We start from the raw sequence: 14,181 nt of genomic DNA on the forward strand, positions 1-14,181 counted from the left end.
TTTTTATTTGTATTCATATTATTGCAATTGTTGGGATAATTGTGATTTATAGAGTCCCCCCTACACCAATTCTGGGAGTCTCTTTCATAATTATTAAATTAATATGAGCTGTTCTTTCTATGCCTATTTCCATTGTAATGTCTAGAGTATTGGGATTGTGTCTGCTTAAAACTTGTTTTCTTTCCAAAGGCATGAAGAGTCCACAACTTAATTCCTTACTGTTGGGAATATCAACACCTCGCCACCAGGAGGAGGCAAAGACACCCCAGCCAAAAGCTATAAATATCATTCCCACTTTCCCTATCCCACCAGTCAATTCTTTGCCTTTTGTCACTAGAGGAGGATGGCAGAGAAAGTGTACAGAAGATATGGATAGTCCTTTAATGAGTATTTTCCCTTCAATAGAGGACTGGGGTATCGTTAAAGTAATCATGTAAATCTCTCAGTGAGAGTAGTGATGAAAGTTAGTGTCTAGCTATACAGGGAACGTTCTCTGTTATAGATCTAGACAATCACTCTAACAGCCCCTGAATAACCAATGTTAATGAGTTACACTGCTTATTCTTCTCACTCAGGTCCCTATCAGGATGCGCAGTAAGACTGTCACACCATGAGAAACTGTATCTGCTCCACACCATGGATCCTGTAGGGTGAGTCCTTTTTTTATTATTTTAGGGGAATGTGCCTAGTAGGGTTATATGTCCCCTATGATTATGTATGGGACACCTTGAGTCACAGTGTGACATTCTAATGCCCTATAAAGGATCTGGGGCAAATATCTCCTTGAGAGGGAGGTGATATGGGAGCAGTTGGGAAACTTGTGTACCGCTTAACTCCTTACACAGAGCACACTTGATGGCTCAGAAGGGGGATTACCTCAGGCAGCGGAATGCTGATAGATTTTTTTGTGTTGCACAGTTTTAATTACTTTGCACATTTTTTTACTCAGTGGGAGCGTGTCTATCTCATGCACTGCGTGACCGGTTGCGATCATGCCGGTTTTTGTGGCTCAGATCTTCTCAGCAGAGTTGAGGAGAGCGCAAAAGTTTACCACGGAGAGTTTATTATTCCGGTCTGGGTCCCTGGGAGGTAGTGAGTGCCCCAGTCTTAGGTGGTTAGAGGTGCCCCTCTGTTTTTTCTTATTTTTTTGAAGAGACTCAATACCTTGCTATGGAGGACACTGCTATTAACCCTTCAGAGGGTTGTGTGTCTATCTCCATCTCAAATAATTGCCTATATTGTGAGGAGGCCAAGAAAGAAAGAAAATAATTTATCAGGTAAGCATAAATTTTGTTTTTACGTGACTTTAATTATCAGATCAGAAGAGGGTATGTGTAATTAGAAGGATAAATCCTCAACTATTTCTGAAAATTTCTTCCTACCGCAAGAAGAGTAGAATATGAATTGCTCTACTATGGTGTCACTGTTGTAAACATGAAGAAATTATTTTTAAATTGCATTTATGAAATTGTTATATTTACAAAAATATCTATCACTTTTTTGAGAGTGTTTTTCACAACAGTGCAACTGTTAGCACGGACTTATACTACCCATTTATCTCCTACAAATGCTACCTTCGCATATTATACCTATGTTTATAGTGCTATGGAATGTGTTGGAAACTAATGATGATGATAATAATACTAATACCTATATTTGCAGTACATAAGCTATTACTTTCCTTTTTGTCATTTCTTTTCTTTTTTTTTTTAAGTGGATGATGGCGCTCTTCTGGGAAAGATAGAAAAAGTCCGGGTCCTTAGAAATGATCGTCGTGAAGGTATGCTAGTTCCTTTTTTTTTTTTACCCCAATATACTTGAAGAATCTTTTCCACTTGCCCTGAATCATCAGCCATTTGTTTGCCTCCTTAATGGAGTGAGGTGAATGCTGAAGTGGTTATTTTACTTGCTGTTGAGAGGGGTATTTTAATCAATCTGAGACCCATTTCCTCATTACATTGTCTTGTTGGATAGAGTGTTGGACTAGGAGTTATCAGCCAGGCAGATAGGAAATGTTGCAAGCCTCCCAGATGACATGTGAATTTATCCACTAATCCCCTGGTCTATACTTTGCTGCTCCTTGGGGATTTACAGCCTTCCCCTGGTGAAATGTATCCACTAATCCCCTGTGTTATAGAATGCTGTTACTTGTTAAAGATCTTTGACATTGTTTGTATTGCCTAAGATGGGCTCATCTACTGGAAAAAAATAATTAACCTGAAGTAAGTGGACGAATGTGCTGACCGGTAACTACTTTTCACCTTCGTAGCCCATCAGCTATTAGTATGAACAAGCTTTTTAAAATTGACACAAAACAGATCAAATTGACAACAAACTCTGGCAGTAACATAAGTGGTTTTTTTTTTGCCTTTAGATACCTGATACAGAGAAGCTAATCCATTTGTTTAATTTTTCTTTTCTATAGGTGATAAGAGTCCACAATCCATTACTCCTGGGAATTGCCTTTACTGCCACTAGGAGGAGGCAAAGATTTCCAAACCTCAGAGCACTATATAAATCCTCCGACCTCTATAGTAATCAGTCTTGTCTTTGCCTCTGCTGGAGGTAGGTGAAGAATGAAGATGTGCAAGATTGTTTATTTTATTTAGGGTTTCCTGGTTAGGACCCTGCAGTTCCCCTCTTCAGTACCTACTTAGTCATGAGGGACATAGTTGGAGTATAAGGCATTATAGCTTATTTTTATCCTTTTAAAGGGATAAGAATATTCCTTTCTGACATAGGTTAAAGTTTTTTTTTAGTTAATTTTATGTTTTAGCATTTAGAAATGCCCTTGGCCAGCTTATTAGTGCTTGCCTCATCAGGACATATACTTTTATTAGCAGTTGGGTCTATGTTGAGGCCCTTTTTCCCCTAAGAGTACAGTGCTTGTCAGAGGGATGTTTTTGGGATATGGTTTATGATTATATACTTTCACCTTATGGGAAATCTTTCATAAACCCTCTGTAATCGTTCGCAGGCATGTGTCTTCTGCCTCCCTTTATGGATCTATAATATACTCCTATTTCTAAACCTTTGCTGATATGTTTCAGTACTGGTTTGGCTGTTTTGCTGCTGGTTTGTGAGTGTCTATTGAATAGTTCTGTTGTAGTTCTTCCTGCCATGACACATTTTTGATGCATTTGCCTGTTTTCTTACTTTCAAACAAGCAGTAAAGGTATTTCCTATGTGATTTCTGTCCTCAGATGTCACAGGGACTTGTACTGCAGACTTCTACTCTGGGATTTTGGTATTTACAAGATTTCCTCTGCGATACCTCTATCTGCATTGGATGGACTCTCCTCTGGATACTGCAGCATCTGCATAGTCGATGGACTGGTGTTTTTGTAGGCAAGTGCTTTACCTTTAGCGCACACACTGCTCAGAGGCTATTTATAGGTACTCAGTCTGGTACAACATAGCCAAGGGAATAACTCTTGACACACTTTCCATCTAAAGGGGAGGAGAGTTCACGGCTTCATTCATTACTATTGGGAATTAAGAACCTGGCCACCAGGAGGAGGCATCCCCCCCAGTCATTCTTTGCCTTCCGTCACAGGAGGATGGCAGAGGAGTTTTGGAGTTGCTCTTATGGAGGGTAGTACTGTTGGCAGTGGGACTGGAGTTTTAAGTAGTCCTGTTAGCCTCTCAGTGAGAGCCTGGGTGAAAGTTAGAGTACGGAGATGCAGGGAGAGTCTTTCTGCGAAATCATCCGAACGCATATTAACAGCTCCATAAGCAATCAGCGTTGACAAGTTTAGCTGCCTGCTTTCTTCACTCAAGTCCATGTCAGGAGTGAGGCTACTAACCTGTCACACTTGAAGGGCCATGTTCCTGTTCCACGGCGTAGATTCTGGTAAGATAGTTTCATTTGTTATTGATAATGATAACATAGAAGACATTGTCACAGTGTGGCGCCTTTTTATCTTTACAGAATCAAGGGTTAATATTCCTGGAAGGGGGGGTTATTGAACAGGGGGAGGGGGTTTATACATGATATTGTTTATTGTGTCATTGCTCTGTTATGTGTGAGATGGGGCTCTGGCAATGTGTGGAACTTTCAGGTTACTTGCGGAAACTTTGCGCGGCCATTTTTTGGCGCGTTTTTCCCTAGTGCAGGGGTGGTCCTGCCAGGCATTCCATGTGACTGGGTGTGGCTATCTATCCTTCCCGTTGATCTGTGGCGCAGGAGACGTAGCGGTTTCTGTAGTCCGGGTCCTAGGAGGTGATGAGGACCCTGACCATTGGTGGTATAAAGGTTCCTTTTTTAATAAATAAAATTAGTCTAACCAAGCGCACAAGCGATGAAGGACTCTGACGCGTTGGAAGACTCTCCTTCCTTCATAAAGTCTCATTCCTGTGTTTATTGTGAGGAGGTTCTGGTAGATCAGCCTGCTCAACTTTGTTCCACATGCCTTGATAAAGTTACAACATCTAAATGTAAACGGATGTCTAGTACTACTGAGCCGTCCACCTCTGAGGGTTCTTCGCCTTGGGAGGTCCTTTCCTTTAATTCATCTCTGATTGCACATGCAGCGCCCCGGGTTCCAACCGTTACTCCTTTGGGAGAGATTCGTTGGCCGTCAGACTTTGCGGACCATCTGGAATCGGCGGTTTCGAAAGTAATCCATGCCTTACCATGTTCTGCTAAGCGCAAGCGTAGGGTTTATCATAGAGCCCTGGCCCAGGGTTTGTCTTCGCAAATGGGAGATCCAGAGGCTTTATACGATAACGAGGCCCACTCTGACTCTTCGGAGGAGGCCACTTCTGGGTCGGAGTCCGTGTCATCTAATCCTCCGGTGGCAGAGGAGCCTGGTTATAGGTTTAGGATGGAGAATTTGCACTTTCTGCTACGTCAAGTGCTTGCTACTCTGGTGGTTCCGGAACCTAAGATACCGGAGGAACCTGCGATTCCTAAGCTTGACAAGCTATACGAAGACAGGTAGTACCTCAGTCTTTCCCGGTTCCCGTTAAGATGGCTAATATTATTAAGAACGAATGGGAGCGATTAGGTTCTTCCTTTTCCCCTTCTTCTTCCTTTAAAAAACTGTTCCTCGTTCCGGACTCTCAGCTTGAGCTGTGGGGCACCATCCCTAAGGTGGATGGTGCTTTCTCTACGCTCGTGAAGTGGACGACTATTCCCCTCGAGGATAGTTCGTCGTTTAAGGAACCCATGGATAAAAAGCTGGAAAACATGTTGAGAAAGATGTTTCAGCACACTGGGTTTGTTTTTCAGCAGCGACCGTTGCGGCGGTCGCTGGAGCTGCGACATATTGGTGTGAATTCCTGTGTGAAATGGTTGAGGGGGAGACATCCATCGACGAGATACAGGAGAAGATTAAGGCGCTGAAGATCGCCAATTCTTTTATCTGTGATGCCAATATGCAAATTATTCGCCTGAATGCTAAGGTGTCAGGTTTTTCTGTTTTAGCGCACAGGGCTCAGTGGCTAAAATCTTGGTCTGTGGACATGACCTCTAAGGCGAGGCTGTTGTCCTTGCCTTTTCAAGAAAAGATCCTATTCGGTCCAGGATTGGATTCGATTATATCCATGGTTACCAGAGGCAAAGGAGCTTTCCTACTGCAAGATAAGAAGGCTAAGCCTAAAGGATCTAGTTTTCGTCCCTTTTGTGCGGACAAGGCCCAGCGCCAGCAACCTGCTGCAAAAGCGGACCAATCCAAAGGATCTTGGAAGCTGGCTTAATCTTGGAACAAGTCTAAGCAGAGCAAGAAGTCAGCCAAGACGAGATCGGCATGAAGGGGCGGCCCCCAACCGATCTCCGGATCACGTAGGAGGCAGATTATCTCTATTCTCAGACGCATGGTTGCAGGACGTTCAGGACCCTTGGGTTCTAGAAGTGGTCTTCCAGGGTTACAGGATAGGGTTTAAATCCCATCCGCCTGAGGGCAGATTCCTCCATTCAAACCGGTCTTCAAAACCAAAGAAGAGAGAACCCCGAGAGAGGCGAGATCTTACACACTCTAGAAAGGCCTATCGTACCAGTACCGCTAGCAGAAAGGGGTCTAGGGTACTATCCAACCTTTTTGTGGTTCCAAAGAAGGAGGGCACATTCTGCCCGATTCTGGACCTAAAGTGTTTAAACAAGTTTGAGTGTTCCCTCGTTAAAAATGGAAACGATCAGATCTATTCTGCCCCTGGTTCAAAAGGGACAGTTCATGACGACTATAGATTTGATGACGCTTCCCTTCATGTGCCAATCCACAGGGACCACTTCAGGTTCCTAAGATTCGCATCTCTGGACCAAAACTTCCAGTTTGTGGCCCTTCTTTTTGGTCTGGTGACGGCCCCAAGAGTCTGGCCAGATCCAGGGGCATTGCAGTGGCGCCTTACCTGGACGACATACTGGTTCAGGCGCCGTCGTTCAGCCTCGCAGAGGATCATTCGAGGGCTCTTCTTCTTCTGCTCCAATCTCACGGTTGGAAGATCAACTCAGGAAAGAGTTCCCTGGTTCCCAGCAACAGGGTGTGGTTCCTGGGCACGATAATAGACTCTCTGTCTATAAAGATATTTCTCACAGATCAGCGGTGCAGGAAACTTGCGTCCACCTGTCTTGCCCTTCAGTCCTCCTCAAGCCCATCGGTGGCTCAATGTATAGAGGTAATAGGTCTCATGGTGTCAAGCATAGATGTCATCCCATTCGCCAGGTTCCACCTCAGATCTCTACAATTGTGCATGTTGAGACAGTGGAACGGCGATCATTAAGATCTATTACAGCTGTTCTCCCTGGATGCTCGGACTCGGAACTCCCTCTTTTGGTGGATTCGTCCAGAGCAACTGTCCATGGGGACATCCTTCTTGAGACAGTTCTGGGAGATTGTGACCACGGACGCCATACTGTCAGGATGGGGAGCTGTTTGGGGTGCCAGGATCCTAGAACTATGAGCAATTTACAATGCTCTGAAGGCTTGGCCTTCTCTGGGGTCGGTCATGTCATTAAATTCCAGACCGACAACATTACCTTGGTGGCTTACATCAACCATCAGGGGGGTACGAGGAGCTCCCTTGCGATGAGGGAGGTGTCTCGGATTCTGGAGTGGGTGGAGTCCCAAAACTGCTCGCTCTCAGCGATTCACATTCCAGGTGTCTGCAACTGGAAATTTTACTTTCTCAGCAGTCAGTCCTTCCATCCCGGGGAATGGTCACCCTGAAGTGTTTGCGGAGATTTGTCACAGATGGGGAACGCCAGAGATAGATCTCATGGTGTCCAGACTCAATTGCAAACTACCTCGATACGGGTCGAGGTCCAGGGATGCCCAGGCAGAGCTGATAAATGCCTTAGTGGTTCCTTGGGGATTCAGCCTAGCTTACATTTTCTCCAACATTGGTGTGTCCGGTCCACAGCGTCATCCATAACTTGTGGGAATATTCTCCTCCCCAACAGGAAATGGCAAAGAGCACAGCAAAAGCTGTCCATATAGTCCCTCCTAGGCTCCGTCCACCCCAGTCATTCTCTTTGCCGTTGCACAGGCAACATCCCCACGGAGATGGTGAAGAGTATGTGGTGTTTAGTTGTAGTTTTTTATTCTACTATCAAGAGTTTGTTATTTTAAAATAGTGCTGGTATGTACTATTTACTCTGAAACAGAAAAGGATGAAGAGTTCTGTTTGTGAGAGGAATATGATTTTAGCAGCAGTAACTAAAATCGTTTGCTGTTTCCACATAGGACTGTTGAGATGAGATAACTTCAGTTGGGGGAAACAGTTAGCAGACTTCTCTGCTTAAGGTATGACTAGCCATATTTCTAACAAGACTGTGTAATGCTGGAAGGCTGTCATTTCCCCTCATGGGGACCGGTAAGCCATTTTCTTAGTCTCAAACAGAATAAAGGGCTTAATATGGGCTATAAAACTGGTAGACACTTTTATGGGCTAGATCGATTGCTTTATTTGGGCATTTTATATAGCTTGAGGTTAAAATTCACACTTTATAACTTTGGGGAAGTTATTTTCACGGCAGGCACTGGCTTAGACACCTTCCCAGTCAGGAAGGGCCTTCTTTGTAGTAGGCAGAGCCTCATTTTCGCACCATTACTACGCAGTTACTTTTGAGAACAGGACATGCAGCTGCATGTTTATGGGTCTGGAAGTAGTTGAAAAGGTCCCTAGAAGGCTTCATTTGGTATCGTATACCCCCCTGGGTTTGGTAAAGTCGCAGCAAAGGCTGTAGCTGGGACTGTAGAGGGGTTAAAACTATAAACGGCTCCGGTTTTGTCATTTTAAGGGTTAAAGGTCTGAAATTTGGGGTGCAATGCTTTGAGTGCTTTAAGACACTGTGGTGAAAATTAAGATTGAACAATTCCTTCATAGTTTTTCACATATTCAGTAAAAAAGTTTGCCCTGTTTAAAATTTAAAGAGACAGTAACGTTTTTATTTTAAAACAGTTTTTGTACTTTATTGACAAGTTTAAGCCTGTTTAACATGTCTGTGCCTTCAGATAGACTATGTTCTGTATGTATGGAAGCCAATGTGTCTCCCCCTTCAAGATTGTGTGATAATTGTGCCATAGCGTCCAAACAAAGTAAGGACAGTACTGCCACAGATAGTAATGTTGCCCAAGATGATTCATCAGATGAAGGGAGTAGACATAGTTCTACATCATCTCCTTCTGTGTCTATACCAGTTATGCCCGCGCAGGCGACCCCTAGTACTTCTAGCGCGCCAATGCTTGTTACTATGCAACAATTGATGGCAGTAATGGATAACTCCATAGCAAATATTTTATCCAAAATGCCTGCATATCAGAGAAAGCGCGATTGCTCTGTTTTAAACACTGTAGAGCAGGAGGGCGCTGATGATAATTACTCTGTCATACCCTCACACCAATCTGAAGTGGCCATGAGGGAGGTTTTGTCAGATGGGGAAATTTCTGATTCAGGTAGAATTTCTCAGCAGGCAGAACCTGATGTTGTGACATTTAAATTTAAATTAGAGCATCTCCGCGCACTGCTTAAGGAGGTGCTATCTACTCTGGATGATTGTGACAACCTGGTCATTCCAGAAAAATTGTGCAAGATGGAGTTCCGGTGCACCCCGACGCTTTTCCTATACCCAAGCGGGTGGCGGACATAGTGAATAAGGAGTGGGAAAAGCCTGGTATACCCTTTGTCCCCCCTCCTATATTTAAGAAATTATTTCCTATGGGCGACCCCAGAAAGGACTTATGGCAGACAGTCCCTAAGGTCGAGGGGGCAGATTCTACACTAGCCAAGCGCACTACTATTCCTATCGAGGATAATTGTGCTTTCAAAGATCCTATGGATAAAAAATTGGAGGGTTTGCTTAAAAAGATTTTTGTACAGCAAGGTTACCTCCTGCAACCTATTTCGTGCATTATTCCTGTCACTACAGCAGCGTGGTTCTGGTTCGAGGAACTAGAAAAGTCGCTCAGTAGAGAGACTCCGTATGAGGAAGTTATGGACAGAATTCACGCACTTAAGTTAGCTAATTCCTTTATTTTAGATGCCGCTTTGCAGTTAGCTAGATTAGCGGCGAAAAATTCAGGGTTTGCAATTGTGGCGCGCAGAGCGCTCTGGCTAAAGTCTTGGTCAGCGGATGTATCTTCCAAGACAAAATTGCTTAATATCCCTTTCAAGGGCAAAACCCTTTTTGGGCCAGAATTGAAAGAGATTATCTCAGACATCACTGGGGGTAAGGGCCATGCCCTCCCACAAGATAGGCCTTTCAAGGCCAAGAATAAGTCTAATTTTCGTTCCTTTCGCAATTTCAGGAACGGACCGGCCTCCAACTCTGCAGCCTCTAGACAAGAGGGCAATTCTTCACAAACCAAACCAGCTTGGAAACCGATGCAAGGCTGGAACAAGGGTAAGCAGGCCAAGAAGCCTGCTGCTGATACCAAAACAGCATGAAGGAGTAGCCCCTGATCCGGGACTGGATCTAGTAGGGAGCAGACTCTCTCTCTTTGCTCAGGCTTGGGCAAGAGATGTTCAGGATCCCTGGGCACTAGAAATAGTTTCTCAGGGTTATCTTCTGGAATTCAAGGAACTACCCCCAAGGGGAAGGTTCCACATGTCTCAATTATCTTAAAAACAAATAGAGACAGGCATTCTTACATTGTGTAGAAGACCTGTTAAAAATGGGAGTGATACACCCAGTTCCAACTGTGGAACAAGGACTGGGGTTTTACTCAAATCTGTTTGTAGTTCCCAAAAAAGAGGGAATCTTCAGACCAATTCTGGATTTAAAGATTCTAAACAAATTTCTAAGAGTGCCATCGTTCAAAATGGAAACTATTCGAACAATCTTACCTACAATCCAGGAGGCTCAATTTATGACTACCGTGGATCTAAAGGATGCGTATCTACATATTCCTATCCACAAAGATCATCATCAGTTCCTAAGGTTCGCCTTTCTGGACAAACATTACCAGTTTGTGGCTCTCCCATTCGGGCTAGCCACTGCTCCAAGGATTTTCACAAATGTACTCGGGTCCCTTCTAGCGGTTCTAATACCAAGGGGCATTGCAGTGGCACCTTATTTGGACGACATTCTGATACAGGCGTCGTCTCTGTCAAAGGCAAAGGCTCACACAGACATCGTTCTGGCCTTTCTCAGATCTCACGGGTGGAAGGTGAACATAGAAAAAAGTTCCCTGTCTCCGTCGACAAGAGTTCCTTTCTTGGGGACAATAATAGATTCTTTAGAAATGAAGATTTTCCTGACAGATGTCAGAAAGTCAAAACTTCTAAACGCTTGTCAAGTTCTTCACTCTGTTCCACGTCCTTCCATAGCTCAGTGCATGGAAGTAGTAGGGTTGATGGTTACAGCAATGGACATAGTTCCTTCTGCGCGAATTCATCTAAGACCATTACAACTGTGCATGCTGAAACAGTGGAATGGGGACTTTACAGACTTGCCATTGTCACGACCGATGCCAGTCTAGTGGACTGGGGCGCGGTCTGGGACTCCCTGAAAGCTCAGGGTCTATGGTCTCGGGAAGAGTCTCTTCTCCCGATAAACATTCTGGAACTGAGAGCGATATTCAATACTCTCAGGGCATGGCCTCAACTAGCAAAGGCCAGATTCATAAGATTCCAATCAGACAACATGACGACTGTTGTTTACATCAACCATCAGGGGGGAACAAGGAGTTCCCTGGCGATGAGAGATGTGACCAAAATCATAAAATGGGCGGAGGATCACTCCTGCCACCTGTCTGCGATCCACATCCCAGGAGTGGAAAACTGGGAGGCGGATTATCTGAGTCGTCAGACATTCCATCCGGGGGAGTGGGAACTCCACCCGGAGATATTTGCCCAGTTGACCCAATTATGGGGCATTCCAGACATGGATCTAATGGCGTCTCGTCAGAACTTCAAGGTTCCTTGCTACGGGTCCAGATCCAGGGATCCCAAGGCGACTCTAGTGGACACATTAGTAGCGCCTTGGACCTTCAACCTAGCTTAGGTGTTTCCACCGTTTCCTCTCATTCCCAGGCTGGTAGCCAGGATCAAACAGGAGAGGGCCTCTGTGATTTTGATAGCTCCTGCGTGGCCACGCAGGACTTGGTATGCAGACCTGGTGAATATGTCATCGGCTCCACCATGGAAGCTACCTTTGAGACAGGATCTTCTAGTACAGGGTCCATTCGAACATCCAAATTGAACGCTTGATTTTATCTAAGCGTGGGTTTTCGGATTCTGTGATAGATACTCTGGTTCAAGCCAGAAAACCTGTAACTAGAAAAATTTACCATAAAATATGGAAAAAATATATCTGTTGGTGTGAATCCAAGGGATTCTCATGGAGTAAGATTAAAGTTCCTAGGATCCTTTCCTTTCTCCAAGAAGGTTTGGATAAAGGATTATCAGCGAGTTCTCTAAAAGGACAGATTTCTGCTTTATCTGTCTTATTACACAAACGACTGGCAGCTGTGCCAGATGTTCAAGCTTTTGTTCAGGCTTTGGTCAGGATCAAGCCTGTTTACAGACCTTTGACTCCTCCCTGGAGTCTGAATTTAGTTCTTTCAGTTCTTCAAGGGGTTCCGTTTGAACCTCTACATTCCATAGATATCAAGATGTTATCTTGGAAAGTTCTGTTTTTGGTTGCTATTTCTTCTGCTAGAAGAGTTTCTGAGTTATCTGCTCTGCAGTGTATTCCGCCCTATCTGGTGTTCCATTCAGATAAGGTTGTTTTGCGTACTAAACCTGGTTTCCTTCCAAAGGTTGTTTCCAACAAAAATATTAACCAGGAAATAGTTGTGCCTTCTTTGTGTCCGAATCCAGTTTCAAAGAAGTATGTAGTACGTGCTTTAAAGTTCTATTTAGAAACAACAAAGGTTTTCAGACAAACGTCTTCTCTGTTTGTTGTTTATTCTGGCAAGAGGAGAGGTCAATAAGCTACTGCTACCTCTTTCCTTTTGGCTGAAAAGCATCATCCGATTGGCTTACGAGACTGCCGGACGGCAGCCTCCCGAACGAATCACAGCTCACTCTACTAGGGCTGTGGTTTCCACTGGGCCTTCAAGAACGAGGCTTCTGTTGATCAGATATGTAAGGCAGCGATTTGGTCTTCCCTGCACACTTTTGCCAAATTCTACAAATTTGATACTTTTGCTTCTTCGGAGGCTATTTTTGGGAGAAAGGTTTTGCAAGCCGTGGTGCCTTCCGTTTAGGTAACCTGATTGGCTCCCTCCCTTCATCTGTGTCCTAAAGCTTTGGTATTGGTTCCCACAAGTTATGGATGACGCCGTGGACCGGACACACCGTTGAAGAAAGTAATTTATCAGGTAAGCATAAATTCTGTTTTTCCTCAGTTACCACTTCTACCTCGCTTAGTGGCACGCATCAAACCGGAGCAGGCCTCGGCCATTCTAATTGCTCCTTCGTGACCGCGGAGGACGTGGTTTGCGGATCTGGTGAAGAAGTCATCCTCTCTGCCGTCGAGATTACCCTGTCGCAGGGATCTGCTGTCACAAGGTCCCTTTCAGCATCAAAATCTAGATTCTCTGATGCTGACTGCATGGAGATTGAATGCCTAGTCTTAGCCACGAGAGGCTTTTCTGTGTGTGTATGATTGATAATCTAATTCAGGCAAGAAAGCCAGTCACTCGTCGCATCTATCATAAGGTGTGGAGGACTTACTGGTGTGAAAAGCATGGATATCCTTGGCATAAGGCGAAGGTATCCAGGATTCTTTCCTTTCTCCAAGATGGTTTGGAGAAGGGTCTTGCCTCTAGTTCCATAAAGGGACAGATTTCGGCATTATCAGTTTTGTTGCATAAGAGACTCGCTGAGCTCCCTGACATTCAATCTTTTGTTCAGGCTCTGTCTAGAATCAGGCCTGTCTTTAGACAGTCGGCGCTGCCTTGGAACTTGAACTTAGTCCTTAAGGTTTTGCAGAGTGTTCCGTTTGAGCCTATGCATTCCATAGACATTAAGATTCTGTCCTGGAAGATTCTCTTCCTGTTGGCTATTGCATCGGCACGCAGAGTATCTGAACTAGCAATGTGATCCTCCTTATCTGGTGTTTCATGTGCATAAGGCTGTACATCGCACTGGGTTAAGGTTTCTCCCCAAGTTGGTGTCTAACCGTAACATTAAGCAGGAAATAGTTGTTCCTTCTTTGTGTCCTAACCCTTCTTCTTCAAAGGAGAGGTTACTTCATAACCTGGATGTGGTTCGTGCCTTGAAGTTCTATCTTCAGGCTACAAAGGATTTCAGACAGTCTACATATCTTTTTGTGATGTATTCTGGGAAGCGCAAGGGGCAAAGGGCCTCTGCTGCTACTTTGTCTTTTTGGTTGAGGAGCTTGATTCGCTTGGCTTATGAAACAGCGGGACATAAGCCTCCTCAGAGGATCACTGCTCATTCAACTAGAGCTGTGGCTTCGTCCTGGGACTTCAAGAATGAGGCCTCTATGGAGCAAATTTGTAAGGCGGCTACCTGGTCCTCCTTACACACTTTTACAAAGTTTTTCAAATTTGACGTTTTTGCTTCTGCGGAAGCTGTTTTTGGGGGAGTAGTTTTGCAGGTTGTGGTGCCCTCAGATTAGGGTTCGCCCCAGCAAAGACACCCCAGCCAAAGGCTTAAATACCTCCCCCACTCCCCTCATGCCCCAGTCATTCTTTGCCTTTTCGTCACAGGAGGTTGGCAGAGAAGTGTCGGAAGATTTGGAATAGTAGTAGTGGAGGGTCGTACTCTTCG

At 44.5% G+C, this 14,181-nt stretch overlaps 1 protein-coding gene across 1 annotated transcript in view; it reads left to right on the plus strand.

Annotated features, from left to right (window-relative positions):
* GALNT2 (polypeptide N-acetylgalactosaminyltransferase 2) overlaps window positions 1–14,181 on the plus strand; it is a gene marked incomplete in the record, with an annotated part of 519,141 nt that overhangs the window by 121,468 nt on the left and 383,492 nt on the right. The window contains 1 exon segment of the mRNA XM_053711154.1: window positions 1,715–1,780. Within this exon segment, the coding sequence (XP_053567129.1) occupies window positions 1,715–1,780 (66 nt within the window).

Source organism: Bombina bombina, chromosome 4, assembly GCF_027579735.1.
Source record: "Bombina bombina isolate aBomBom1 chromosome 4, aBomBom1.pri, whole genome shotgun sequence".
NCBI lineage: Eukaryota > Metazoa > Chordata > Amphibia > Anura > Bombinatoridae > Bombina > Bombina bombina.